Below are 27,817 nucleotides of genomic sequence, written 5' to 3'. Positions count from 1 at the left end.
GACACTACTTAAATGCTTTGTTTTTATTTTTAATTGAATTTATATAATTGTCATTGTTGTTGTAGCACAGTATGGACAAGACAACATTGTAGTTTGCCTTTGTGTGTATGTATGTATATATAAAATGTTATCACTTTGGATCAATTGAGCATATCTGGGAAAGGAGGTAGGGTGGAGGACAGTATGTTAAGACTGTGATTAGTGGAGAGGTAGTTCTATTGTTCTCTTTGGCCAATCATATCAAAGCAGTTAGTGGCTCCACCATCCAGACTCTGGTATAAGAAGGGTTGGTCTGTGTCATTTCTAATTATCTGCAACTGCTCCAGGATATCAATCATTTCTGATAGCATCGGACTGGACCCCGAACAGACTTCAGCTGAAGATGAACTCTCTCGCCCCCACCAAGGACATTTCTGCTGAACAGGAGGAACCCAAAGAGCTTGGTATGTTACTCTACCTCCCCTTTCAACCCCTACGTTCTGTTTCCTTTTCCCTCAATATTGTCAATAGTCATTTTATTAATTCTGAATATTACATTGTGTTTCAATGTAATGTGTGTTTTTAAGACACAATTATTAGTTGGCTACATGACAGGGATTAGTTTTGCAACATCTACTTTTAAGTCCACAAAGTGCTGTCCTTCTACCTATCAACAATCTTTGTATTTGTTTCCAATCCAGTATCTCATCATCAGTCTGGCTGCCCTGACCTACCAGAGGTGAATGAACAAAGAAGCTTGGCAGAGAAAAAACACCACTGCTGTGATCAGTGTGGAAAACGCTTCTCTAAAATCTCCACACTTAAAAGACACCAGAGACTCCACACTGGAGAGAAACCCTATGGGTGTGATCAGTGTGGACAACACTTCTCTCAAATGTCTACCCTTAAAAGCCACCAGAGAATTCACACTGGAGAGAAACCCTATGGGTGTGATCAGTGTGGACAACACTTCTCTGAAATGTCTAGCCTTAAAAGCCACCAGAGAATTCATACTGGCGAGAAGCCCTATGGGTGTGATCAGTGTGGACAACACTTCTCTCATTTGGTCACCCTTAAAAAGCACCAGAGAATTCACACTGGAGAGAAACCCTATGGATGTGATCAGTGTGGACAACACTTCTCTCATTTGGTCACCCTTAAAAACCACCAGAGAATTCACACTGGAGAGAAACCCTATGGATGTGGTCAGTGTGGACAACACTTCTCTCGTTTGGTCACCCTTCAAATCCACCATAGAATTCACACTGGAGAGAAACCCTATGGATGTGATCAGTGTGGACAACACTTCACTAAATTGGCCAACCTTAAAATCCACCATAGAATTCACACTGGAGAGAAACCCTATGGATGTGGTCAGTGTGGACAACACTTCTCTCGTTTGGTCACCCTTAAAACTCACCAGAGAATTCACACTGGAGAGAAACCCTATGGGTGTGATCAGTGTGGACAACACTTCTCTGTAATGTCTACCCTTAAAACTCACCAGAGAATTCACACTGGAGAGAAACCCTATGGATGTGATCAGTGTGGACAACACTTCTCTCAATTGGCCAACCTTAAAAGACACCAGAGAATTCACACTTGAGAGAAACCATGTCATTGTGATGTGCGTGGAAAAGCTTTCAGTCGCTCAAATGATGTAGAATTTCACAAGGTTGTACACACTGGATTTAAATACCTTAAGCCACAGAAAATGTCACGAGTGCACATGATCTGTTTAGTGTGAACAGTAAGACAAAAACTTAGAGACAGGACATCCACGACATCAGGACATCCACGTAAATTGTTGTATGATTATCCATTTTTGATTAATGTGTTGATTAATTGCAAGTAAACTTAACATTCTGTTTAAATGGTCTGCTTTTTGTTGTATTTCTTATTAACTGGGTCAAGAGTTTTCAGAGCAGAAAAGTGATGGTGGCTTGTGTTTGAGTCTGTTAGAGCCCCTTTTTTTCTTTTATTTACATTATTTCATTACATCTTTATTATTATGATTCTGTTACTGTATTGTCTTTGTGGAACATGCCACATCAACAGTTTGCTGTAGAAATAAACAAGTCTCAATATTAAATCTTATTCTCAATCGTATTCTTGTTCCACTGTAATTTGACCTGTAGATTCAGACTGACCCCTCCACGAAAAGGCCTCGTTGTCCTGAACCCTTATCTATCATTTATATATTATGGATCAATAGCGTGGACTTAGACTGTTATTCGTCTGTGGTACTCAATAAAATTTGTGCCAAACAGAATCGGACTTTTCTTTCCCCTATTAGAGGGTGGATATTGACCTCTTTGAGGACAAATGGTGATCCTGCCCATCAACACCTAGGATGCATTGAAATGCAAAGTAGTGTGACCACTGACCATGGAATAACATATTTTCACATGGGGGTCGACGGCCAATTACATATCATTGCTGGGGTCCTTCACATGAAACCACAGATTATAACGGTCATGATTTAGAACAGGCGTGGGCAACTTTGAAGATGAAGAGGGCCACTATATTTCCACGCTCACTCCAGAGGGCCACATGCATATTTCTGTCGTAGCAAAAAATAGCAGATCTACAAGCTCAAAACGCATCACACTGCGGCACGTTTTGAGCTATTTTGAGCTATTTTTGCTTTTATTTCAAATGCACTTAGTTATACTTATGTTAACCTTATGAACTTAAATGCAAATACATTGGACATTAAAAAGGACAATAACATTCTAATACCAGTCATTCAGCTACCAATATAGACTGAAGTAATAGAAAATGTCTATCGTGAAAAATGTTCTCTATCGTTTATATCGTTGTGTCGCAAAACAAGCGTTACGGCAGTATTTTACGTCACAGCGCTCAGCCACGCTGTGCTGTTATTTAATAACAAACATGAAGGGATGATGGCTGACGAGATTCAGAGCGGAGTAACACTAAAGTAACCGGCCATTCACTGTTATAAATGCAGGTTTCATGTTGGGTCAAATTGATAAACTGCGTGAGCCACGCATGTTTTACACAGTTGAACAATTGAGCTTGTCCGTCGGGTGCAAACTTCTTCTACGTCTTTCCTCTTACCTGTCTTGTTTTATTGTCCCAAATAAATTATTCCATTTGAAAAGTCCTTAATTCAGCAACAGCTTCCACCAACAACAACAACACAAGACGCTAACTTAAGTTGTGAAAATCAAAAAAAAGAAAAACATCCACTGTCCCATACGCACAGCTGGGCATGGGGAGTTGACGACGCAGTCGCGTTGTCTCTCACTCTATCGCCTGTAGTCAATTAAACATCGTTAAGCTTCCCAACGTCTTTAACAAACTGCACTACAACTACAACAGAACTAGCTTAAAATGAACTGAAAAGTAAACAACTGTGTGGCAGTGAGTGAGTGACATTAGGTATTTATTTTTTCCTTAAGACAATTTAATGTAGACACAGGCCTGTACTTCTGTGTCTGAATGGGAAAGTCTTATTTCTTTATTTTTGCTTTTTAATTGTCATAATAATAATAATAATTATTATTATTTTATACATTTTATTTTGTATTCTTTTTGTACTTGCTTTAGGCCTGTCTGTGCATGGGCAGGGCATCAGTATTATATTCATATAATTAGAGTGGATATTGTGATTTTACATAATTGTAATTGGCGTTTGATCACTTGACTCTGAGAGCTGTGTGGTGGTGGTGCTGGAGGCTGGGGGTGGGTCGGGGGGCTGGTGGGCGGCTGCCTGCTCCTGGTCCTCTCGTTGGCACAGCTGGGGCCAAGTTGTGGTTGGCGTGGGGTTTGGTGGGGGGGGGTCTTCTCCCCCCCGCACCCCTCTCCCCCCTCCCCTTAACCCAATATAAATAAAAATAAATAACAACTGGTAATAATTATAACAAATTAAAATCAAATAATCAAATATGCAACTGTCCCAATAACACTAACAAAAATATTTGAGAGACCAAACTGGCACGATGCTATGGGCTGGCGCCCTCCCTAGGGTCTGGGAGCGGCTCATGGCAAAATACCAATACATCTCTTAAAGCTACCTCAACCTGAGGGGGAGGAGGGTGAGGGGTGGGGGGGTGGGAGTATCTGGCCCTCGCCGAATGTACCTCGATGCGCCGTCTGTCCACTGTGGCCTCTCTGTGCTGCTTGGGGCCTGGGTGGGGGTGTCCCTCTGTCTGTTCCTCGGGTCTCTGCCCTGTCTCGCTGCCCACCCTCACACTCTACTCTCACTGTCTCTTAACATTTACACACTTAAAATAACACACCCAGTCTATTGAACACCACTACTCTGCTGTTCTTGACAAATGAATAGCGGCCAAGTAACCGCGCCGTCGTGGATTGGCCTCACGTGGTATGTTGTTATGTTTTTGTTTTCTGTTTTTGTTTTTTGTTTTTTCTTGTCTTTGTTCTGTTTTTGTTTTTTGTTTTGCTTGCTGCCCAACCTCCACCTGCACCTCCCCTCTCAACCCGACTGATTTATCTTTTTCACAGGCACTATTGAAACAGCCAGGGGTCTAAAGGTTGTCCATCTTAATATCAGGAGCATCAGGAACAAAATTGACGCCCTTAGAACATGGGTTACTCTTTACAAACCTAATGTGATCACAATATCCGAAACATGGTTACACAGTTTAATTTCTGATGAGAGCATGAAAATTGACAACTATGTTCTACATCGAGTTGACAGGGATGCCAATGGAGGTGGACTGGCTACATATGTAGACTCCAATCTTGTTTCAGAATGTCTAACTCCTGCCATAGAGCCAGTTCATTTTGAATGTCTTTTTATTAATATTAAGTTTCATGATAACAAACACTTAACAATAGGAAATATCTATAGGCCGCCATCAGCCCCGGCTGACTCCACCAAATGCATCCTGTCCACCATCAATTCTCTAGACAAACAAAATGAGATTATAATTCTGGGAGATTTTAATAAAAACTGGCCGGGCCATGCCTGCACAAATGACAGAAACCAATTTCGAAGCATAAATCTCACCCAGTTAATAAAGGAACCCACTAGAGTGGACCACCGGTCCTCATCTCTCTTAGACTGGATACTCGTCACTAATCCTGGGAGGATTATTACATCTGGTGTCATGTCTGATTGCTTTAGCGACCACTCTATTATTTTCTGTGTTTGGAAAATTAAAATCCCAAGATCTCCCCCCAAATACATAACACTGAGACAAAATAAAAATATGAATGTAGACTCCTTCATCCAAGATATAATTAGAATTGACTGGAATAGATTCCAACTAATTCCATCTGTTCGTAGAAGAAGAAGAAAGAGAAGAATTCCATCTGTTCAAGATGCTTGGGACTATTTCCACTCTGAAGTCACCAAAGTAATCGATTTGCATGCCCCCTTCAAAACAATCAGAGTTAAGGGTCGCCACCTACCTTGGATCAGCCCACACCTCATTAGACTTTTCAAAGAAAGGGATAAAGCCTGGGCCAAACACAGAACAACTAAAGACCCTGGTGATTGGGAACACTACCGATATCTGAGAAACTTATCTAAGACTGAAACAAGGAACGCTAAATCAAATTACTACAAAAACAATTTCAGCCACGATTTCCATAATCCCAAACAGTTCTGGAACAAACTGAACACATTCCTTAATAAAACCGACAAAAAAACTATAAATCAAATACAAATAAATAATAATATTATCTCGGACCCTCCACTCATTGCCCAAGCTTTCAACAATCATTTCTCATCAATCGGTAGTTCCCAATCCACAAGCTCCTATATAACAACAGATCCCCCAAGATTCCTTTCATTTTAAGAAGATTCTGCCTACAGATGTCCTCCACGCTATAGGTGAGCTAAAAGATAGCTGTGGTGCTGGTCCTGATGGTCTCGAAGCCAAGTATATTAAACTTGCTGCTCATATATTAGCCTTTCCCCTTTCTGATCTGTTCAATTTATCTCTGTCTACTTCCTCACTCCCACCCATATGGAAATGCGCAAGAGTTACCCCCATTTTTAAATCCGGAGACTCAACTGATATAAACAATTACAGACCCATTTCAATCATATGCAAAAATCTGCGAAAATCTTTGAAAAACTGGTCTTCAAACAACTATCCAAATACATCAATCAGGAAAACATCTTATCCCCCCTTCAATCAGGATTCAGACCACACTTCTCAACCACCACAGCTACTCTAAAATTCACCAGTGATGTGCTAATGTCCTTTGAAAAAAGCCAATTTACTGGTGCAATATTCATAGACCTCTCCAAAGCCTTCGATATGGTTGACCACTACCTCCTCCTTGACAAACTCCATTCTATCGGTATTCAACGACATGCTCTTCTCTGGTTCAATGCTTATCTTCACAACCGCCGTCAATGTGTTGCGTTACAAGGTTCTCAGTCAGACTTTTTAACAGTTGAGAATGGCGTCCCCCAGGGTTCCATATTGGGGCCACTTCTATTCACCATATTTATTAATGACTTACCGGATGTCTGTTCCCACTGTCAAATCCAGCTCTATGCTGATGATACCGTCATTTATGCCGCCGGAAAGAACACTCACCAAATTCAACACCTTTTACAGTCTGACTTAAACCTGGTCCAAAAATGGCAAAAAAATAATAAACTGTTACTGAATATGAGGAAGTCCTGTAGCATGTTGTTCGGCCACACACGCAATGTCCAAAGCTCCTCCGATTTATTGATCTATTTTGAGGGCGGTTCTAACCTTGAGAAGGTGGACTCATTTAAATACCTCGGTGTCACGATGGACCCAGAACTTTCTTTTAAACTTCACAAACAGTTAAAAAAACATATGGCAGCCTGTGCTCACTCTACCCATCCATCAACTGTTTCTCTTTCGAAGTAAGGAAAATAATAATTTCTCAAATATTACTCCCCATCGTAGACTATGCCGACATTGTATACCAAAACGCCACTGATACTCACCTCAAGCCACTTAATGTATTATGTAACTCCTTGTGCAGATTTGTCCTTAGATGCCCATACAGAACCCACCATTGCCAATTGTACAGCTCACTTGACTGGCTGCAGCCCAAGGCTAGAAGGCAACACCACTGGTACCTATTCCTTTTCAAACAGTCCCTGAAACCATTCACATCCCCATACCCACTTAGACACACACAACACCCCTATCTCATGGTTCCCAACAGAATATTCTCGGTATCCGGACGCAGGTCATTCCACTACAAAGCTCCATCTGACTGGAACAACCTTCCACTTTCACTCAGATCAACTACCTCTCTAGGCCGCTTCAGGACATCCCTATATTCACATCTCCAAACAACCTGTTCATGCTTCTAATACTACTTACTCACATGTTTACTTCTTACTGGTTATAGTACTGTTTTTCTCTATTTCCATATATAAACGAGTTGGGGGTCAGGGGTGGGGTGGGAGAAGGGGAGCAAGCTAACTGTACCTGTATGTGTATGTCCTGTGTGTTTGTACTGTATGTCATGTTGTGTCTTTAGTACTGTGTACTTGAACTGCTGTATTGTTTGTATTTTGCATGTATAGGAGCTGTTGGAAAATAGCAGATCTACAAGCTCATAGCACGGTACAGAGTGCTGTAATATAATCTTGTAGATCTGCAATTTTTGAAAAATCGTGAAATCTTTGACTATTATTCTTTCACATCAAACGTGTTTTAACTAATATCTTTGCTTCTGGGGGTCCCTGCCTGGAACAACATACAGTATTTTCACTTGGGGGTCGACGACCAATTACATATGATTTCTGGGGTCCTTCACATGAAATAGTTGAGAACCACAGATTATTTTTTTAAACGGTCATGATTTAGAACAGGGGTGGGCAACTTTGAAGATGGAGAGGGCCACTATATTTCCACGCTCACTCCAGAGGGCCACATGCATATTTCTGTCGTAGCAAAATAGCAGATCTACAAGCTCAAAACGCATCACACTGCGGCACGTTTTGAGCTATTTAGCTTTTATTTCAAATGCATTTAGTTATACTTATGTTAACTTTATGAACTTAAATGCAAATACATTGGACATTAAAAAGGACAATAAAAGTCATTCAGTCAGTCATTCAGCTACTAATATAGACTGAAGTAATTAAAGCGGGTCATGTTTCGAAATGTAACTGATTGCGGGCCGCAATAAGTGAAGGTGAGGGCCGCATGTGGCCCCCTGGCCGCCAGTTGCCCATGCATGATTTAGAAGACATTTGTAGAATCTGGTCTCAGGTCTCAATGGGTTAAGACACTGGCTACTACAGACAAGATTGATTGCAATGCCATGTAGAGTTTGTAGTCTGTGGTTGATGTTGTCATATTATGTCATATATTATTATGTGACTGATTTCATCATTATATTTATCATCGTCTGTTATGTCAGATAGACGGTTCTGATGAATAGTTACCGATTTAGCAGCTGCTCTCTGTTTCTCTCCCCTCTCTCTCCCTCATTTGTGATAGAGAGATGGGAGAGTTGAGGTCATTTTGAAACGTAGACCATCTTCGTGTCCTCACTGTTTGGGATAGCCCTCTACCGTTACCAAGTTTTGCAAAAGCAGACTGCACGGTTAAGCCAGAACTGCTATTTTTGGTGGAAGGAGGAGAAGAAGAAAAAAACAGACTAATACAATACCAAGAAGTCACTTAGGACTTGGTCCCTTAAAAAAAGCACAGTAGGTGTCCGGTGTAATTTCTCACATGTCTCCCTGGATCTCTGCCTCAGTTTTCTGTCTCTCTACACTTTTATATAAATACGGTAACAATCAAAAGCACTATCTTCAACATGGGGGCACAGTGAGATACTGTACTGCGATGTACTGTGATCTGAACAGTATTGCATGCGTTAAACATTGTTACGTGGACTTCTCTTTAAGCTTCATTCTACATGTAAATAACCGCAGGACCTGCAGAACAGCAATGATATATAGTGGTTCATGTTTTACTTCAAAGTCAGATTGATTTCCCATTCCTTTATGAGACTTCAAAGTCCATAAAGTGAAATTCCTGTTTGCAAAATAAATGTGTCACTTTGTTGATGGAGTCTGTGTTTCAGAAGCTACTTTAGTCTATACGTTTTAGTAATGACATGCTTACAGAACAAAAGGTTTAAGTAGATTGGACATCCTTTCTTTCCCCTATTAGAGGTGGAGATGATTGTCCTACTCTTAGAGGACATTTACGCCTGTATTATGATATGGCACTTTTGATCACCCAGGATGCAAATAGTGAACCGGCCCATCGACACCTAGGATGTATTGAAATGCAAAGTCTGGACAGATCTATGAAGACGGATGGCTGTTCTCTACAAAACAACACCAGTCCTCTACACTACAGAACCAGACCAGTGTTTTCTAGGTACAAAAAGCGAAATAAATGAATGAATAAACGATTGGACGTACATTGCAACTTTATTTTTTATTTTGTAATTGCACTGTTAAGTAATACATACAGTAGGGAATAGGCTATGTACAAAGTCTAGATTTGATTTTAGGATCCACATTAGCTGGTGCCATGGCAGTAGTCTTCCTGGGGTCCAAATAAAACATACAAATACAATTACAAAATTCTATTAAATGTCAAAAGCTAGTGTTGGTGTACTATTTATGAAGTGTTTATGGAGAATTTTCAGGGGATGGGTGGCAGTTTGTGTCTTGAAAAAAATGGCATGACTTTATAAATTCATTGTGTTTTTTTCTTTATTTTTAATAAATATTCAAAGGCAAGAGTTGTTTTTTATCTATGCCTTTGTTCATGGCAATTTCAGTCAGTAACATGACATGCCCTTTAGTAGATACCTTTATGTCCTTGCCCTAATTTTGCTGTACTGAAGTTGACACTACTTAAATGCTTTGTTTTTATTTTTACAATAAACCTTGGACCACTAGAGAACATATAACATTTGTGCCAAACAGAATCGGACTTTTCTGTATCACTTTAGCTTTCAACCACTTTAACCATTATTTTAAACTTTAGCTGTTGGAAAATAGCAGATCTACAAGCTCATAGCACGGTACAGAGTGCTGCAATATAATCTTGTAGATCTGCTATTTTTGAAAAATCGTGAAATCTTTGACTATTATTCTTTCACATCAAACGTTTTTTAACTAATATCTTTGCTTCTGGGGGTCCCTGCCTGGAACAACATACAGTATTTTCACATGGGGGTCGACGGCCAATTACATATCATTTCTGGATAGAGGGCATTTCCAGAGGGCCACATGCATATTTCTGTCGTAGCAAAAAATAGCAGATCTACAAGCTCAAAACGCATCACACTGCGGCACGTTTTGAGCTATTTTGCTATTTTCGCGTTCCGACGAATCGAAACACCGTCGAATCAAGGGCGTGCGAGCGCACTTTAGGTCACTTTAGGTCCTACAGTGACCTAACAGGCTGCGCTGCAGCCAGGATGGCTGAGAGCGGCTGCTGTGCACAACATTATTATGTCACAAAGCAACATGATTATATAGGCTGTTACCTTGTTAAAAGATAATTGTGTATCTTCGAAATTAAATATATGATTTTAAAAAACGGCTGGCCCAGACCGGCCTGGACTGGACCGGCCGTTCGGGAGTTGTCCCGAATTTCCCAATGGCCAGCACGTCTCTGATGACATGCTTACAGAACAAAAGGTTTAAGTAGATTGGACATCCTTTCTTTCACCTATTAGAGGTGGAGATGATTGTCCTACTCTTAGAGGACATTTACACCTGTATTATGATATGCCACTTTTGATCACCCAGGATGCAAATAGTGAACCGGCCCATCGACACCTAGGATGTATTGAAATGCAAAGTCTGGCCAGATCTATGAAGACGGATGGCTGTTCTCTACAAAACAACACCAGTCCTCTACACTACAGAACCAGACCACTGTTTTCTAGGTACAAAAAGTGAAATAAATGTAACGATTGGACGTACATTGCAACTTTATTGTTGTATATTTTAATTGCACGGTTACATAATACATATAGTAGGGAGTAGGCTATGTACAAAGTCCTAGTCTAGATTTTATTTTATTAAGGATCCACATTAGCTGGTGCCATGGCAGTAGTCTTCCTGGGGTCCACATAAAACATACAATTTCAGGGGGTGGGTGGCAGTTTTTGTCTTGGATTCACAACAGAGAATTTTCAAATCATTCAAAAAATCTGCCATAGCAGAAACTAGCAACCAAGTGACTGGACCCAAATATTCTAAAGAGTTAATAAAGGGGGTGCATACTTAGTTTAGACTAGTCATTGGTTAGATATGGGTTAATGTTAGGTTTAGGTGTGCTGCCCCGTGGGAGGTTAGGTTTAGGGTGAGGGTTTGAGATAGGTTGTAGTTGTAGGACTAATGACTGGTCTAACCAATGACTAGTCTTAACCAAAAACTGTCTAAACTAAGTAAAACTAAAGCTATGATGTTCACTCCACAAGCTATTTCAGCTCCAGTGACCATCTCCACTCTCGATGGAACTCCCATCGAGTGGGTGGACCGTGGAGCGCTACAAATACCTTGGCTACAAACACCTTCATTTCAAATTTCATATTGATTCCTTGTGCAAAAAAAATCACTCTGGGTTTCTTCTACAGATTGAAGGCTTGTTTTGCTTGTTCAGCTCGTAAGAAAACTGGTCATTGGTCTCTTTCTGTCCCAATTGGATTATGGTGATACATCTCACAGTTCTCATTGGCCTGTTATAGCGCCACCAACAGGTTGATTTTTGCAAAACACATTTTTGGAACCAAATGCCTCAAATCATCCAATTGCCATCAAAGGCAAACATGTTTATATTACTCCTAAACATTTTGCCAAACATCTCACACAGTCCTATCCTCCTGGTGGAGACCTGTGCCCAGAAGGGCACTTTTTCTAGTTTGCCCCTGTTTTACCCTAGCAACCATCCTTTTCACCTTAACAACCACCGCTTTTACCCTAGCAACCGAATATTTAGACCCTATCAACCAACTATTACACCCTAGCAACAGCTAATTGGTACCCTAACAACCACTGTTTTACCATAGCAACCAACAGTTTTACCCTAGCAACCGCTTATTAGACCCTAGCAACCGACCATTGTATGTATTGGACACACACAGCAACCGATGAATTGGCTAATTTGGGCCCTGGGCAGAAGCTTTTGTGCTGCTTCTGGACAACGGTGTATCCCACCGACTCAAGGTTGGGCCTGAGTGTTTAAGTGGTTAAATGTATGAAAATTTGAAAATACACATTTTTAGAATCCCAACATACACTGATGATAGTGCTGTCAAACAGCTTAATGTCTAAAATAGGTTCTTGGCCTGAAAAACCTTGAAGTGAGAGAGCAACGTAATAGAGCAGAAATGTAACTCACACACACACACACACACACACACCTCAGGTGTGTGTGTGTTATTACCCCAGGACACGTAATGAATTATGTTAATTATGATACTTTAATATATTGATCAATTAAATACATGAATACAAAACAAGCCATTGTGTCTCATACAAGAGTCACATTGTCAGCATACATAGATATTGGTAAGAAAAAACAGATGGAAATGCTACTGCTTAGATTACATACCGTTGTCACCGTACAATATCTCTTATATAATACACCTGGTTATATGTACAGTTCATCTTCCATGGTAGCGAATCATCTGTTAACGCCTTCTATAAGGGCCTAAAAGGGACCCAGACTGTGACAGTTAAAGAGATCTCCACACATTCCACATATGCAGGCATGATACATGTGGGCCTAAAAGGGACACAGGCTGTGACAGATGAAGTGACTGAGAACGAGATTTCCACAAAGTCCACATATCCAGTTCAACGGGGGACAGGCAGACAAGCAGAATGGTACAGAGTTTACATTGACAGACCGACGGGCCGCGCTGCGGGTGTGGCATAGCCTTTTGGGAATGCATTCCCAACTCAGATCTCTCCCGACCTGCGTCGTACCCGAGGCTGACTGGTGGGGCTTCTAATATCAGTGAGTCCTTTTCAAAACGCATCCCCTTCGGCATCTTATATTGAGGGTGTAACATACCAAGCTCTTTGGGTTCCTCCTGTTCAGCAGAAATGTCCTTGGTGGGGTCGAGAGAGTTCATCTTCAGCTGAAGTCTGGGGTCCAGTCCGATGCGATCAGAAATGATTGATATCCTGGAGCAGTTGCAGAGAATAAGAAATGACACAGACCAACCCTTCTTATACCAGAGTCTGGATGGTGGAGCCACTAACTGCTTTGATATGATTGGCCAAAGAGAACAATAGAACTACCTCTCCACTAATCACAGTCTAACATACTGTCCCACCCTCCCTCCTTCCCCAGAGATGCTCAATTGATCCAAAGTGATAACATTTCATATATACATGCACACAAAGGCAAACTACAATGTTGTCTTGTCCATACTGTGCTACAACAACAATGACAATTATATAAATTCAATAAAAATAAAAACAAAGCATTTAAGTAGTGTCAACTTCAGCACAGCAAAATTAGGGCAAGGACATAAAGGTATCTACTAAAGGGCATGTCATGTTACTGACTGAAATTGCCATGAACAAATTGGACTCCTATAAAGCATAGATAAAAAACAACTCTTGCCTTTGAATATTTATTAAAAATAAAGACAAAAACAAAATGAATTTATAAAGTCATGCCATTTTTTTCAAGACACAAACTGCCCCCCATCCCCTGAAAATTCTCCATACACACTTCATAAATAGTACACCAACACCAGCTTTTGACATTTAATACAATTTTGTAATTGTATTTGTATGTTTTATGTGGACCCCAGGAAGACTACTGCCATGGCACCAGCTAATGTGGATCCTAAAATATAATCAAATCTAGACTTTGTACATAGCCTATTCCCTGCTGTATGTATTACTTAACAGTGCAATTCAAAAATAAAAAATAAAGTTGCAATGTACGTCCAATCGTTTATTCATTCATTTATTTCGCTTTTTGTAGCTAGAAAACACTGGTCTGGTTCTGTAGTGTAGAGGACTGTTGTTTTGTAGAGAACAGCCATCCGTCTTCATAGATCTGGCCAGACTTTGCATTTCAATACATCCTAGGTGTCGATGGGCCGGTTCACTATTTGCATCCTGGGTGAATACAGGTGTAAATGTCCTCTAAGAGTAGGACAAATGTTTTTAATACACAATTATCTTTTAACAAGGTAACAGCCTATATAATCATGTTGCTTTGTGACATAATAATATTGTGCACAGCAGCCGCTCTCAGCCATCCTGGCTGCAGCGCAGCCTGTTAGGTCACTGTAGGACCTAAAGTGACCTAAAATGCGCTCGCACGCCCTTGATTCGTCTGTGTTTCGATTCGTCGGCACGCGGCCTCTGGCCTGCAAACAGGAATTTCACTTCATGTATTTTGATGTCTCATAAAGGAATGGGAGATCACTCTGACTTTGACAAGTAAAACATGAACCACTATATATCATTGCTGCCTGGAACAACATACAGTATTTTCACATGGGGGTCGACGGCCAATTACATATAATTTCTGGGGTCCTTCACATGAAATAGTTGAGAACCACAGATTATTTTTTTAAACGGTCATGATTTAGAACAGGGGTGGGCAACTTTGAAGATGGAGAGGGCCACTATATTTCCACGCTCACTCCAGAGGGCCACATGCATATTTCTGTCGTAGCAAAATAGCAGATCTACAAGCTCAAAACGCATCACACTGCGGCACGTTTTGAGCTATTTAGCTTTTATTTCAAATGCATTTAGTTATACTTATGTTAACTTTATGAACTTAAATGCAAATACATTGGACATTAAAAAGGACAATAAAAGTCATTCAGTCAGTCATTCAGCTACTAATATAGACTGAAGTAATTAAAGCGGTCATGTTTCGAAATGTAACTGATTGCGGGCCGCAATAAGTGAAGGTGAGGGCCGCATGTGGCCCCCTGGCCGCCAGTTGCCCATGCATGATTTAGAAGACATTTGTAGAATCTGGTCTCAGGTCTCAATGGGTTAAGACACTGGCTACTACAGACAAGATTGATTGCACTGCCATGTAGAGTTTGTAGTCTGTGGTTGATGTTGTCATATTATGTCATATATTATTATGTGACTGATTTCATCATTATATTTATCATCGTCTGTTATGTCAGATAGACGGTTCTGATGAATAGTTACCGATTTAGCAGCTGCTCTCTGTTTCTCTCCCCTCTCTCTCCCTCATTTGTGATAGAGAGATGGGAGAGTTGAGGTCATTTTGAAACGTAGACCATCTTCGCGTCCTCACTGTTTGGGATAGCCCTCTACCGTTACCAAGTTTTGCAAAAGCAGACTGCACGGTTAAGCCAGAACTGCTATTTTTGGTGGAAGGAGGAGAAGAAGAAAAAAACAGACTAATACAATACCAAGAAGTCACTTAGGACTTGGTCCCTTAATAAAAGCACAGTAGGTGTCCGGTGTAATTTCTCACATGTCTCCCTGGATCTCTGCCTCAGTTTTCTGTCTCTCTACACTTTTATATAAATACGGTAACAATCAAAAGCACTATCTTCAACATGGGGGCACAGTGAGATACTGTACTGCGATGTACTGTGATCTGAACAGTATTGCATGCGTTAAACATTGTTACGTGGACTTCTCTTTAAGCTTCATTCTACATGTAAATAACTGCAGGACCTGCAGAACAGCAATGATATATAGTGGTTCATGTTTTACTTCAAAGTCAGATTGATTTCCCATTCCTTTATGAGACTTCAAAGTCCATAAAGTGAAATTCCTGTTTGCAAAATAAATGTGTCACTTTGTTGATGGAGTCTGTGTTTCAGAAGCTACTTTAGTCTATACGTTTTAGTAATTACATGCTTACTGGACATCCTTTCTTTCCCCTATTAGAGGTGGAGATGATTGTCCTACTCTTAGAGGACATTTACACCTGTATTATGATATGGCACTTTTGATCACCCAGGATGCAAATAGTGAACCGGCCCATCGACACCTAGGATGTATTGAAATGCAAAGTCTGGACAGATCTATGAAGACGGATGGCTGTTCTCTACAAAACAACACCAGTCCTCTACACTACAGAACCAGACCAGTGTTTTCTAGGTACAAAAAGCGAAATAAATGAATGAATAAACGATTGGACGTACATTGCAACTTTATTTTTTATTTTGTAATTGCACTGTTAAGTAATACATACAGTAGGGAATAGGCTATGTACAAAGTCTAGATTTGATTTTAGGATCCACATTAGCTGGTGCCATGGCAGTAGTCTTCCTGGGGTCCAAATAAAACATACAAATACAATTACAAAATTGTATTAAATGTCAAAAGCTAGTGTTGGTGTACTATTTATGAAGTGTTTATGGAGAATTTTCAGGGGATGGGTGGCAGTTTGTGTCTTGAAAAAAATGGCATGACTTTATAAATTCATTGTGTTTTTTTCTTTATTTTTAATAAATATTCAAAGGCAAGAGTTGTTTTTTATCTATGCCTTTGTTCATGGCAATTTCAGTCAGTAACATGACATGCCCTTTAGTAGATACCTTTATGTCCTTGCCCTAATTTTGCTGTACTGAAGTTGACACTACTTAAATGCTTTTTTTTTTTTTTTACAATAAACCTTGGACCACTAGAGAACATATAACATTTGTGCCAAACAGAATCGGACTTTTCTGTATCACTTTAGCTTTCAACCACTTTAACCATAATTTTAAACTTTAGCTGTTGGAAAATAGCAGATCTACAAGCTCATAGCACGGTACAGAGTGCTGCAATATAATCTTGTAGATCTGCTATTTTTGAAAAATCGTGAAATCTTTGACTATTATTCTTTCACATCAAACGTTTTTTAACTAATATCTTTGCTTCTGGGGGTCCCTGCCTGGAACAACATACAGTATTTAGGGGTATTTAGAGGGCATTTCCAGAGGGCCACATGCATATTTCTGTCGTAGCAAAAAATAGCAGATCTACAAGCTCAAAACGCATCACACTGCGGCACGTTTTGAGCTATTTTGCTATTTTCGCGTGCCGACGAATCGAAACACCGTCGAATCAAGGGCGTGCGAGCGCATTTTAGGTCACTTTAGGTCCTACAGTGACCTAACAGGCTGCGCTGCAGCCAGGATGGCTGAGAGCGGCTGCTGTGCACAACATTATTATGTCACAAAGCAACATGATTATATAGGCTGTTACCTTGTTAAAAGATAATTGTGTATTAAATATATGATTTTTTTTTATTAAAAAAAAACAAAAAACGGCTGGCCCAGACCGGCCTGGACTGGACCGGCCGTTCGGGAGTTGTCCCGAATTTCCCAATGGCCAGCACGTCTCTGATGACATGCTTTCAGAACAAAAGGTTTAAGTAGATTGGACATCCTTTCTTTCACCTATTAGAGGTGGAGATGATTGTCCTACTCTTAGAGGACATTTACACCTGTATTATGATATGCCACTTTTGATCACCCAGGATGCAAATAGTGAACCGGCCCATCGACACCTAGGATGTATTGAAATGCAAAGTCTGGCCAGATCTATGAAGACGGATGGCTGTTCTCTACAAAACAACACCAGTCCTCTACACTACAGAACCAGACCACTGTTTTCTAGGTACAAAAAGTGAAATAAATGTAACGATTGGACGTACATTGCAACTTTATTGTTGTATATTTTAATTGCACGGTTACATAATACATATAGTAGGGAGTAGGCTATGTACAAAGTCCTAGTCTAGATTTTATTTTATTAAGGATCCACATTAGCTGGTGCCATGGCAGTAGTCTTCCTGGGGTCCACATAAAACATACAATTTCAGGGGGTGGGTGGCAGTTTTTGTCTTGGATTCACAACAGAGAATTTTCAAATCATTCAAAAATCTGCCATAGCAGAAACTAGCAACCAAGTGACTGGACCCAAATATTCTAAAGAGTTAATAAAGGGGGTGCATACTTAGTTTAGACTAGTCATTGGTTAGATATGGGTTAATGTTAGGTTTAGGTGTGCTGCCCCGTGGGAGGTTAGGTTTAGGGTGAGGGTTTGAGATAGGTTGTAGTTGTAGGACTAATGACTGGTCTAACCAATGACTAGTCTTAACCAAAAACTGTCTAAACTAAGTAAAACTAAAGCTATGATGTTCACTCCACAAGCTATTTCAGCTCCAGTGACCATCTCCACTCTCGATGGAACTCCCATCGAGTGGGTGGACCGTGGAGCGCTACAAATACCTTGGCTACAAACACCTTCATTTCAAATTTCATATTGATTCCTTGTGCAAAAAAAATCACTCTGGGTTTCTTCTACAGATTGAAGGCTTGTTTTGCTTGTTCAGCTCGTAAGAAAACTGGTCATTGGTCTCTTTCTGTCCCAATTGGATTATGGTGATACCATTTATAGGTTTGCCTGCTCCTCCACCTTGGCCAAATTGGACCCCCTGTACCATGCTGCATTGAGATTCATAACTAAATCACCTTTCAGAACACATCACTGCACGTTGTATGCTGCAGTCGGTTGGTTCTCTCGCAGGCTGCAACATTGGCATATTATTTACAAAGCCATTCTTGGTGACCTTCCGTCTTCGTCCAAATTCGAATTGGTCCAAAATGGTCTCAACCTCAGGTCAAATGCTTGGCTAGTATGCTACGGTGTGTAGTACCAGCATTCAAATCCGAGGGGGGTAAAACATGTCTGGCCTTCTTTGGCCCTTGGTCGTGGAACGACCAGTCCAGACTAAAATTGGCTTTGAAAGTTCCCTTGAGAAGTTTCAAACGGATCATCTTAGATGTACAGTCCAACATCTGCATCTGTTTGGATATGTACTAGCCTATGTGCATGCCTATATATTATGTCTGTTTAGATTTTGTATATTGTGTATTTTGCCGTACTACTAAAAGATTAGGACTTTGGTGATGTGTTGTATTTATTCATAGGTACTTTGAGGTGTATTATGGATGTTTTTTTTGCTGTTCCAAAATGTAACATTTATGATAGTAGTATTAAAGTGTAATTTTATTTCTGCCACTTGGCCAGCTCCCACTTGTAAAAGAGACGCAGTCTCAATGTGCTTTTTACTGGTTACATTTTTTTAAGTCTTCCTGGGGTCCACATAGAACATACAAATACAATTAACAATTGTTAAATGTCATAATGTGAAAGCTAGTGTTAGTGTACTATTTATGAAGTGTGTTTGCAGGGGATGGGTGGCAGTTTGTGTCTTGAAATAAATGGTATGACTTTATACATTTCATTGTGTTTTTCTCTATATTTTTAATAAATATTCAAAGGCAAGAGTTGTTTTTTATCTATGCTTTATAAGAGTCCAGTTTGTTCATGACAATTTAAGTCAGTAACATGACATGCCCTTTAGTAGATAATAACCCTCGTAATGTTAGAGGTGCAGTAGGCATTGTTACTATTGCTGCTTAAGTGGTTTCAATTGAGCATATCTGGGGGAGGAGGGAGGGGGGGGGGGTCAGTATTGTGGAGAGGTAGTTCTATTGTTCTCTTTGGCCAATCATATCAAAGCAGTTAGTGGCTCCACCTCAAACTATCTGGTATAAGAAGACTTTGTCTGTGTCATTTCTCTACAACTGCTCCGGGATATCAATCATTTATGATCAAATGTGACTGTGGACTGTGTGACTTCAGCTGAAAATGATGAACTCTCTCGACCCCACCAAGGACATCTCTGCCGAACAGGAGGAACCCAAAGAGCTTGGTATGTTACTCTACCTCCCTTTTCAAACCCCATGTTCTGTTTTCTTTTCCCTCAATATTGTCAATAGTCATTTTATTATTATTAATTCTGAATCTTATATTGTGTTTCAATGTAATTTGACCTTTGGAATGTTTCTTTTAAATAATTCTAGTATTACTTAAGTATTAAGTAACCACTTAATTCCTATATTTTTAGTCATGCAATGTATTAATGTTTTAGGGCCATTGTTCGTTGGCTACGTGATAGGGTTTTGTTCCAACATCTACTTTTAAGTACACAAAGTGCTGTCTTTCTACCTATCAACAATCTTTGTATTTGTTTCCAATCCAGTGTCTCATCAGTCTGATTGCCCTGACCTACCAGAGGTGAATGAACAAAGAAGCTTGGCAAAGAAAAAACACCAATGCTGTGATCAGTGTGGAAAACACTTCCCTAGCATATCCAAACTTAAAATACACCAGCGAATTCACATGGGAGAGAAACCCTATGGGTGCGATCAGTGTGGACAACACTTCTCTAGAATGGACAGCCTGAAAAGACACCAGAGAATTCATACTGGAGAGAAACCTTTTGGGTGTGATCAGTGTGGACAACACTTCTCTCAAATGTCTAGCCTTAAAATCCACCAGAGAATTCATACTGGAGAGAAACCCTTTGGGTGTGATCAGTGTGAACAACACTTCTCTCATTTGTCCAACCTTAAAAGCCACCAGAGAATTCATACTGGAGAGAAGCCCTATGGTTGTGATCAGTGTGGACAACACTTCTCTGCAAAGTCTGGACTTAAAAGCCACCAAATAATGCACACTGGAGAGAAACCTCATGGGTGTGATCAGTGTGGACAACACTTCTCTCAAATGTCTAGCCTTAAACGCCATCAGATAATTCATATGGGAGAAAAACCATATGGATGTGATCAGTGTGAACAACAATTCTCTCATTTGGCCAACCTTAAAATCCACCAGAGAATTCACATGGGAGAGAAACCCTATGGGTGCGATCATTGTGGACAACACTTCTCTCAATTGGCCAACCTGAAAACACACCAGAGAATTCACACTGGAGAGAAACCCTATGGATGTGATCAGTGTGGACAACACTTCTCTCTATTGGCCAACCTAAAAAGACACACAATAATTCACACTTGAGAGAAACCGTTTCATTGTGATGTATGTGAAAAAGCTTTCATTCGCTCAAATGATGTAGAAGTTCACAAGTAAACGCTGGATTTAAACTGTTTCCGTGAGGTCAGTGTGGAAAAGGTTTTTCGTAAAATGTCATGAGGGTACACATAAGAAAAATAAATCTACACAGTATGACAAAAGCTTAATAATATAGGCAGAGAAACATCAGCACATCCATGGAAATTATTGTATGATGATCCATTTTTGATGAATGTGTTGATTAATTGCAAGTAAACTTAACATACTGTTTATCAGCTTTTTGCGTGTGGTGGTGACTTGTGTTTGAGTCTGTTAGAGTCCCTTTTTTCTTCTGCCATTTTGATTTTCCCCTATTGCAAGAATCTATCTACATTATTTCTTTCTGCTTCATTACATCTGACCCTACATGTTTTATTATTATGATTCTGTTATATACTGTATTGTCTTTGTGGAACATGCCACATCAACATTATGCTCTAGAAATAAACAAGTTTCAATATAAAAAAATATTCTCAATCGTATTCTTTGTTTCACTGTAATTTGACCTGTAGACCTGCTGTATATTAGATAAGCTTTGTCTCAGAGGTTGTTTGACTACTTCGACCACTAGAGAACATAAGATTTGTGCCAGCATAAATAATTACTAGACTTTTCTTTCCCCTAATAGAGGGTAGATGAAATGTCCTCTTTGAGGACATTTACACCAGAAAATGGTGAACCTGCCCATCAACACCTAGCATTTAGAGTCTAACATTACAATGTTGGGCGTTGCCTCCCAAAGGGTGTTTAACGTGATTTACTGAAATTACCATATCAGAACTTTGTTACTATTTTGAGGTGATTTGATGCGAAGCATTGCAAAAGTGCGGGCTAGCCAACACCAACTCGCTACTCCTGAATCGTTGTCCTCCACACTCTCCTATCGGGATCATGAGCTCTACGGTGTGGTGATTCATGTCAGTGGCGCCACCGGGACATATAAAGTATTATATTATTTTGGGCGGATGGTCAGAATGGTCATTGCAGCGAGAGGCAAGCATGCAGCGGCAGCCAACCTGCCACTAATCCACTGTCCACTAGGGCTGTCCCCGACTAAGGATTTGTATAGTCGAAATTAATATGAATAAATTTGCTGTTAGTCGACTGATAGTCGACTGAACACCCCCCTGCACCCCCCCCCCCCAAAAAACAACAACACATTTGCATTAAGGTTGGGCGATAAGCTCTCAAGGCGCCGCGTCCTGCCTGTTTTTGCAGCGCCGTTCGCTACGCGTTGAGAGCTTGTAGATCCGTCTATTTTTGCGCAGCTGCGCAGCCAGGGTAACAAAATAAAAAATAAGTTACAGGTGGAGATGAAGTGAAGTTGGAACGGACAAGCAGCTGCAAGACAAGCTAACATCACAACCACTGGCTGGTGACAGTGTTGTTAGCCGCAGCAACATGTAGCCTGCCCTGGTAACTTCTCCTCCTCCCCGGAGAACTCTTGCCTCCCCGCACCGTCGGGGAGGCTGATCCACAAGCTCTCAAGGCATCGCGTCCTGCCTGTTTTTGCAGCGCCGTTCGCTACGCGTTGAGAGCTTGTAGATCTGTCTATTTTTGCAGCGCTGGTGTCGGGGTTCGTTCACGTTGTCAATAAAAAAATAACCTAGATTACAGGCGGAGATGAAGTTCAATCAGTGGGTTGAATCAGTAGCTACGCGCTAAGCTAACGATCCCCGACCCTACACTAACACTAGCAGCCTGTTTTTTATTTTCCCCCCGACTTCACGGGTGGCGCATTGGGATTGTGATGAGACACGAGACAGCAGTGTGCATTCTGTTGTGACTGTATATTATTAAACTGCATGGGTCTGGACTCCGGAGCATAAACAACATGTAGGCTACAGTACAGTAGCCTCCCTCGGCTCGGTCCCTCCCAGCCTTTACTCTGGCTGCCAGAGTGTTCCCCGATGCTGCGGTGCGGGGACTGGGAGCATACCATTATAACGGAGGGGTTTTCCACCCGGCCCAAAAGAAAAAAATCGTCCCGACTGTTTTTTTTTTTTTTTTTTTGGTGAACATCGACTGAGAGGTTGTCAGTCGACTGAGACCCGTTCCGATCGATTAGTCGACTATTCAACTAATCGAGGTCAGCCCTACTGTCCACTAATAGTCCACTTTTGTCCTCTTTTTTCTCATTGTATGGATTTTGGCCAGGCCAGAAAAGGATTTGGACAGGCGGACGCCTGCCCTCGCCTTATTGTAGATACGCCTCTGCCACCAGCGCCAGTCGGGAAAAGTAAATACGTAAATAGACCAGTCAGGGCAGGGTACAGAACAACACTTTTTAAGTATTTGTTCCCCCCCCCCCCCCCCCAATGTCACCATCCTTGTTGATTTTGTCCGAGTTTTTAAATAAATACTTTTGTGTTGATGTGTTGACCCCCAGCAGACCACTGCAATTAAGACACACTGGCTACTACCGACGAGATTGATTGCACTGCCATGTAGAGTTTGTAGTCTGTGGTTGATGTTGTCATATTACGTATATATTATTATGTGACTGATTTAATCATTAGATTTATCATAGTTTGTTATGTCAGATAGACAGTTCTGAATAATAGTTAGCGATTTAGCAGCTGCTCTCTCTGTCTCTCTCCCCTCTCTCTCTGTCTCTCTCTCTCTCACCCTCGCCTGTGATAGAGAGATGGGAGAGTTGAGGTCATTTGAAACTTAGACCATCTAAAGGACTTTGATAGATTATCCTTATCTTATCCTTATCACCCGTGAAGCTTGCCACTGCACTGTGCATTGAACATTGAACTGTAACTGTTGAGCGACTGCACCTGTTTTTATTGCAGCTCAAAAGGCTTCAGAACACAGAAAAGAAAGACCAAACCACAGAAAATCCACTTAATGTTCAAAGTTCAGGCTGTGTGGGTGTAATTGAGGTCATAGAACCTAAAAGAAAAACGAAAAATTAAAATAAATGAAAATTAATGCCATGAAACCTTTAATAAAAACGTTTTTCAAAGACCCCGAAGTCCTTGTTTTAAATTGCTTTAATGGATTCTAACAGCATACAGTATTATGTGTACAGTAATCTACAACTGATTTCTCTTCTCCGTTTTCCCTTTCTCCAAACCTTCCCTCGTCCCTCCTACTCCACACTTCATTTTCTTCTTGCTTCTTCCCCTTCTGTCTATGTACATACGTCTCAGACTCTTCTCTCTTCTGGCTCCAAAACTATGGAATGAACTTCCCAAGTTCCCATTGCAATCAGAACTGCAGACTCGCTCCCAATCTTCCGCCGTAGTCTTCACCTTTTCAGACTCCATCTTAGGCCCGTAGCACTTGACCTAGCCTCGACGACCATACAGCCTGTATGGTCGTCTGAATGCAAAGGCTGAACTTAGATAGTATTTTTTGTAGACATGGCACTCTATAGTGTATACTCGTTAGTTTTATTGTACAGATATTCTACCGTTAGACGGATGTTAGGTTCTCAGCTTTCTTCTGATCCTTGATGACTATTTCTATGCATTTGATGTATTACCATGCATGTGTTGTTCTTGCTTACTGTAAATCGCTCTGGTCTGATAAATGCCTAAATTGTAATGGTCATATCCTTTGCCTCCACTTTGCCCATCCCTCCTGGCATGCAGAGGCAGAGGACGGTGTACAGGCTGACTCTGGTGAAGGCTTGGAACGTGGAAGAGATGCTGTCCTACTCTGAGCTAATTGCCATCGGCCAGCCGGACTTTATAGAAGTCAAGGTAGGTCTGATCGGCATGCAAAGTTGCACACACATACACACAGCAAAATCAGCGGTGTAAAGTAACTAAGCAAATTTACTTAAGTACTGTACTTAAGTACAATTTTTAGGTATCCGTACTTTACTTGAATATTTTCCATTCCATTACCATCCACTTTTACTTCTACTCCTCTACATCTCAGAGGCAAATTTTGTACTTTTACTCCACTACATTTATTTGAAAACTTTAGTTACTTTGTAGATTTTGTAGATGCATTACCCACTTCAGCCCTACTGTTTTTACTGTACATTTCGGCCATTTGAAAATAGGCGATCTACAAGCTCATAATGTGTTGTTGCGCAGCCTAACACACACACACACACACACACACACACACACACACACACACACACACACACACACACACACACACACACACACACACACACATATTAACTGTATGATGATTTCGGGTGTGACAGTACAGTACTGCAGAGGGACCCCCTGGGGGCCCCCACACGGTAACTCTGTCATTTCTCAACCGTTTCGGTCGTGGGGCGGCTCGCCGGAACCGGCCCGGCGCATTCCTGGGGGTCTGGAAGTCCCAAGGACCCCCCGGGTACCCCCACACAGAGTGGCACCACTCAGTTCACATGGGTGTAATTTGTTCTTCTTATTTTTTTAGCCTAAGGGGGGAGGAGGGGGGGTTGTATGTATGTAAATGGTAAATGGTGCATTTATATAGCGCCTTTATCCAAGGCGCATTACATTCACCCATTCACACACACATTCATACACCGATGGCAGCGGAAACCATGCAAGGCACCAACTAGCAATTAGGGGTTCAGTGTCTTGCTCAAGGACACCTCGACAGTAACTCTGGGGGAGCCCGGGTTCGAACTGGCAACCTTGCGGTTCCCATCCAGGCACTCTACCCCTGAGCCACCGCCGCCCATGTGTTTTAAAACGTCTTCCTGTCAGGCTTGCGTCTCAATGTTTGCCTATACCCTCTGCAGGTCAACAGTGGGGGGTATTCATTTGGCACTGACCTTGTCTGTGTGTCCACACCCAGGGCGTGACGTACTGCGGGGAGAGCTCTGCCAGCACTCTGACCATGGCCAACGTCCCCTGGCACCAGGAAGTGGTCAGCTTCGTCCAGCGGCTGGTTGACATGCTGCCTCAGTACGAGATCGCCTGCGAACACGAGCATTCCAACTGCCTGCTTATCGCACACACAAAGGTAAAACGCATGCTTATTACTTCCATTGACCATCCATCAAAACGATGTGCATCTGTTTTTAAGCAAAATAGATTTAATCAAATATATTTGTAATTCTTGCTTAAAAATTGGTGGTAAAACATACTGACTTCCGTTGACCATCCATAGAGACCATCCATACAGTGCTGTCAAAATAGATTTAATCAAATATTCAACCCATTTTGGTGTTTTATATAAGCATTATGTTATACTTTAGCTATTGAAAAATAGCAGATCTACAAGCTCATAGCGCGCCACCGAGTGGCGCGCTATGAACTTGTAGGTCTGCTATTTTTGAAAAATCGTTAAAATGTGTCTCAAATCTTTCAGAAAATTGTCATGATTTAGAAAACGTCAGGCCTGAATGGGTTAAACAAGCACGTTAATTTATTTATTATCACATAACTAGACAAATCGTTTTTCCGGCCCTTGGCTAATAATAACGGAACGTGAAAAAAACGGATGTTTTGGATGCATGTGCGTTGTCTAATAGTCAATCAACGGCATGTGCAAGAAAAGCACGCACAAGAGCGCGAGCCCCGGCCAGGTCAACAATCTGCAATGTTGAGAGCTGGAGGAGCAGCTGGATAAATCCCACAGGAGTTAACGTTGTACTCTGAACAAAGTAGGTTTGTTCAGCTTTGTATGAACCAAATACTACACATACCACCCAAGTCAGGATATTACTAGTCAGCTGCATTCCAGCTGTCAATAATAATCACAAACACATACAATAGACAAACATACTGTACAGTGTATTACCTTTTCCTAAATATGTTCTTTTTCCCCCCTTGTCTCTTAATTGTATTCTTGTGGTATGCCTATTGCACACAAATAATGGTTAAAAGTGGCTAAAAGCTAAGGACACACATGCGTTCCAGCAGGTCTTAATGGGTTCATTGACTCGCTCTTTCTAATAGATCTTTTCTATAGACTGCTGTAAAAACTCCCATCAGATTATGGAAGAGACTTTTATATGATCATGTCTTCCTCAGCCACTGTTGTATTGATCGCGCTGCCTTCAGTGTTCCTCCATGTTGATTCATTGTATGCTGTGTCCCCTTAGCCTGGCTAATAAGCCAGACCGAATCAGCCGTTGGCAAAAAAAATTGCCTGTCGGCGGATTACGGTCTGGAGAGGCTCAATTGTACGCCCATTTCCTACACCAGATAACTGGTGTGGCCAATCGGGACACGGTATGCAATATGGGCGGACTTTGGTACAGTGACGTTCAATGCTTGAGACCTTTGACTGACAGTAGCTCTGACCAATTGCGTCAAAGAGAAAATGTTTGAACCGGCCCCCCGGGAAACAAGATCCATACACAGCATCTCCAGACTCAAATACCACACGACAGTGTGATTTGAGTCTGGCTTATTAAATGGTAAAAAATGGTAAATGGTGCATTTATATAGCGCCTTTATCCAAGGCGCTTTACATAGATTGTGCATTACATTCACCCATTCACACACTCATTCATACACCGATTGCGGCGGAAGCCATGCAAGGCACCAACCAGCACATCGGGAGCAATTTGGGGTTCAGTGTCTTGCCCAAGGACACTTCGACATGTAGACAGGAGGAGCCGGGATTCGAACCGCCGACCCATGGATCATTGGACGACCTGCTCTACCTCTTGAGCCACAGTCGCCCGGCTATTAGCCAGGCTAGTGTCCCCTGGGGAGACACGACATCAATAATACCTCTCCCCCATTGTACTCTGCCCCCTGCTGGGGAGACACAGCATCAATAGTATACCTCTCCCCAGCTACTGTCCCCATTATTGATTTGCGCGAGTTTAACTTATTCACAAGGGATGTCAGCTTGCATACAAACAATATACCGTGTGTGTGTGTGTGTGTGTGTGTGTGTGTGTGTGTGTGTGTGTGTGTGTGTGTGTGTGTGTGTGTGTGTGTGTGTGTGTGTGTGTGTGTGTGTGTGTGTGCGCGCGCGTGCGTGCGTGCGTGCGTGCGTGCGTGCGTATCTCCTCTCCACATAACTCGAGAACCATTCGAG

The 27,817-nt window shown here is 41.4% G+C and overlaps 1 protein-coding gene across 1 annotated transcript in view; it reads left to right on the top strand.

The window, feature by feature from the left end:
* LOC306932808 (S-adenosyl-L-methionine-dependent tRNA 4-demethylwyosine synthase TYW1-like) overlaps positions 1 to 27,817 on the top strand; it is a 285,807-nt gene that overhangs the window by 103,565 nt on the left and 154,425 nt on the right. The window contains exons 4-5 of the mRNA XM_079514739.1: positions 24,454 to 24,564; positions 25,616 to 25,783. Of these exons, the coding sequence (XP_079370865.1) occupies positions 24,454 to 24,564; positions 25,616 to 25,783 (279 nt within the window). The remainder of the gene's footprint in view (positions 1 to 24,453; positions 24,565 to 25,615; positions 25,784 to 27,817) is intronic.

This window comes from Electrona antarctica (assembly GCF_951216825.1).
Source record: "Electrona antarctica genome assembly, chromosome: 11".
NCBI classification, from domain to species: Eukaryota; Metazoa; Chordata; class Actinopteri; order Myctophiformes; family Myctophidae; genus Electrona; species Electrona antarctica.
This window is presented reverse-complemented; position numbering and strand designations above follow the sequence as displayed.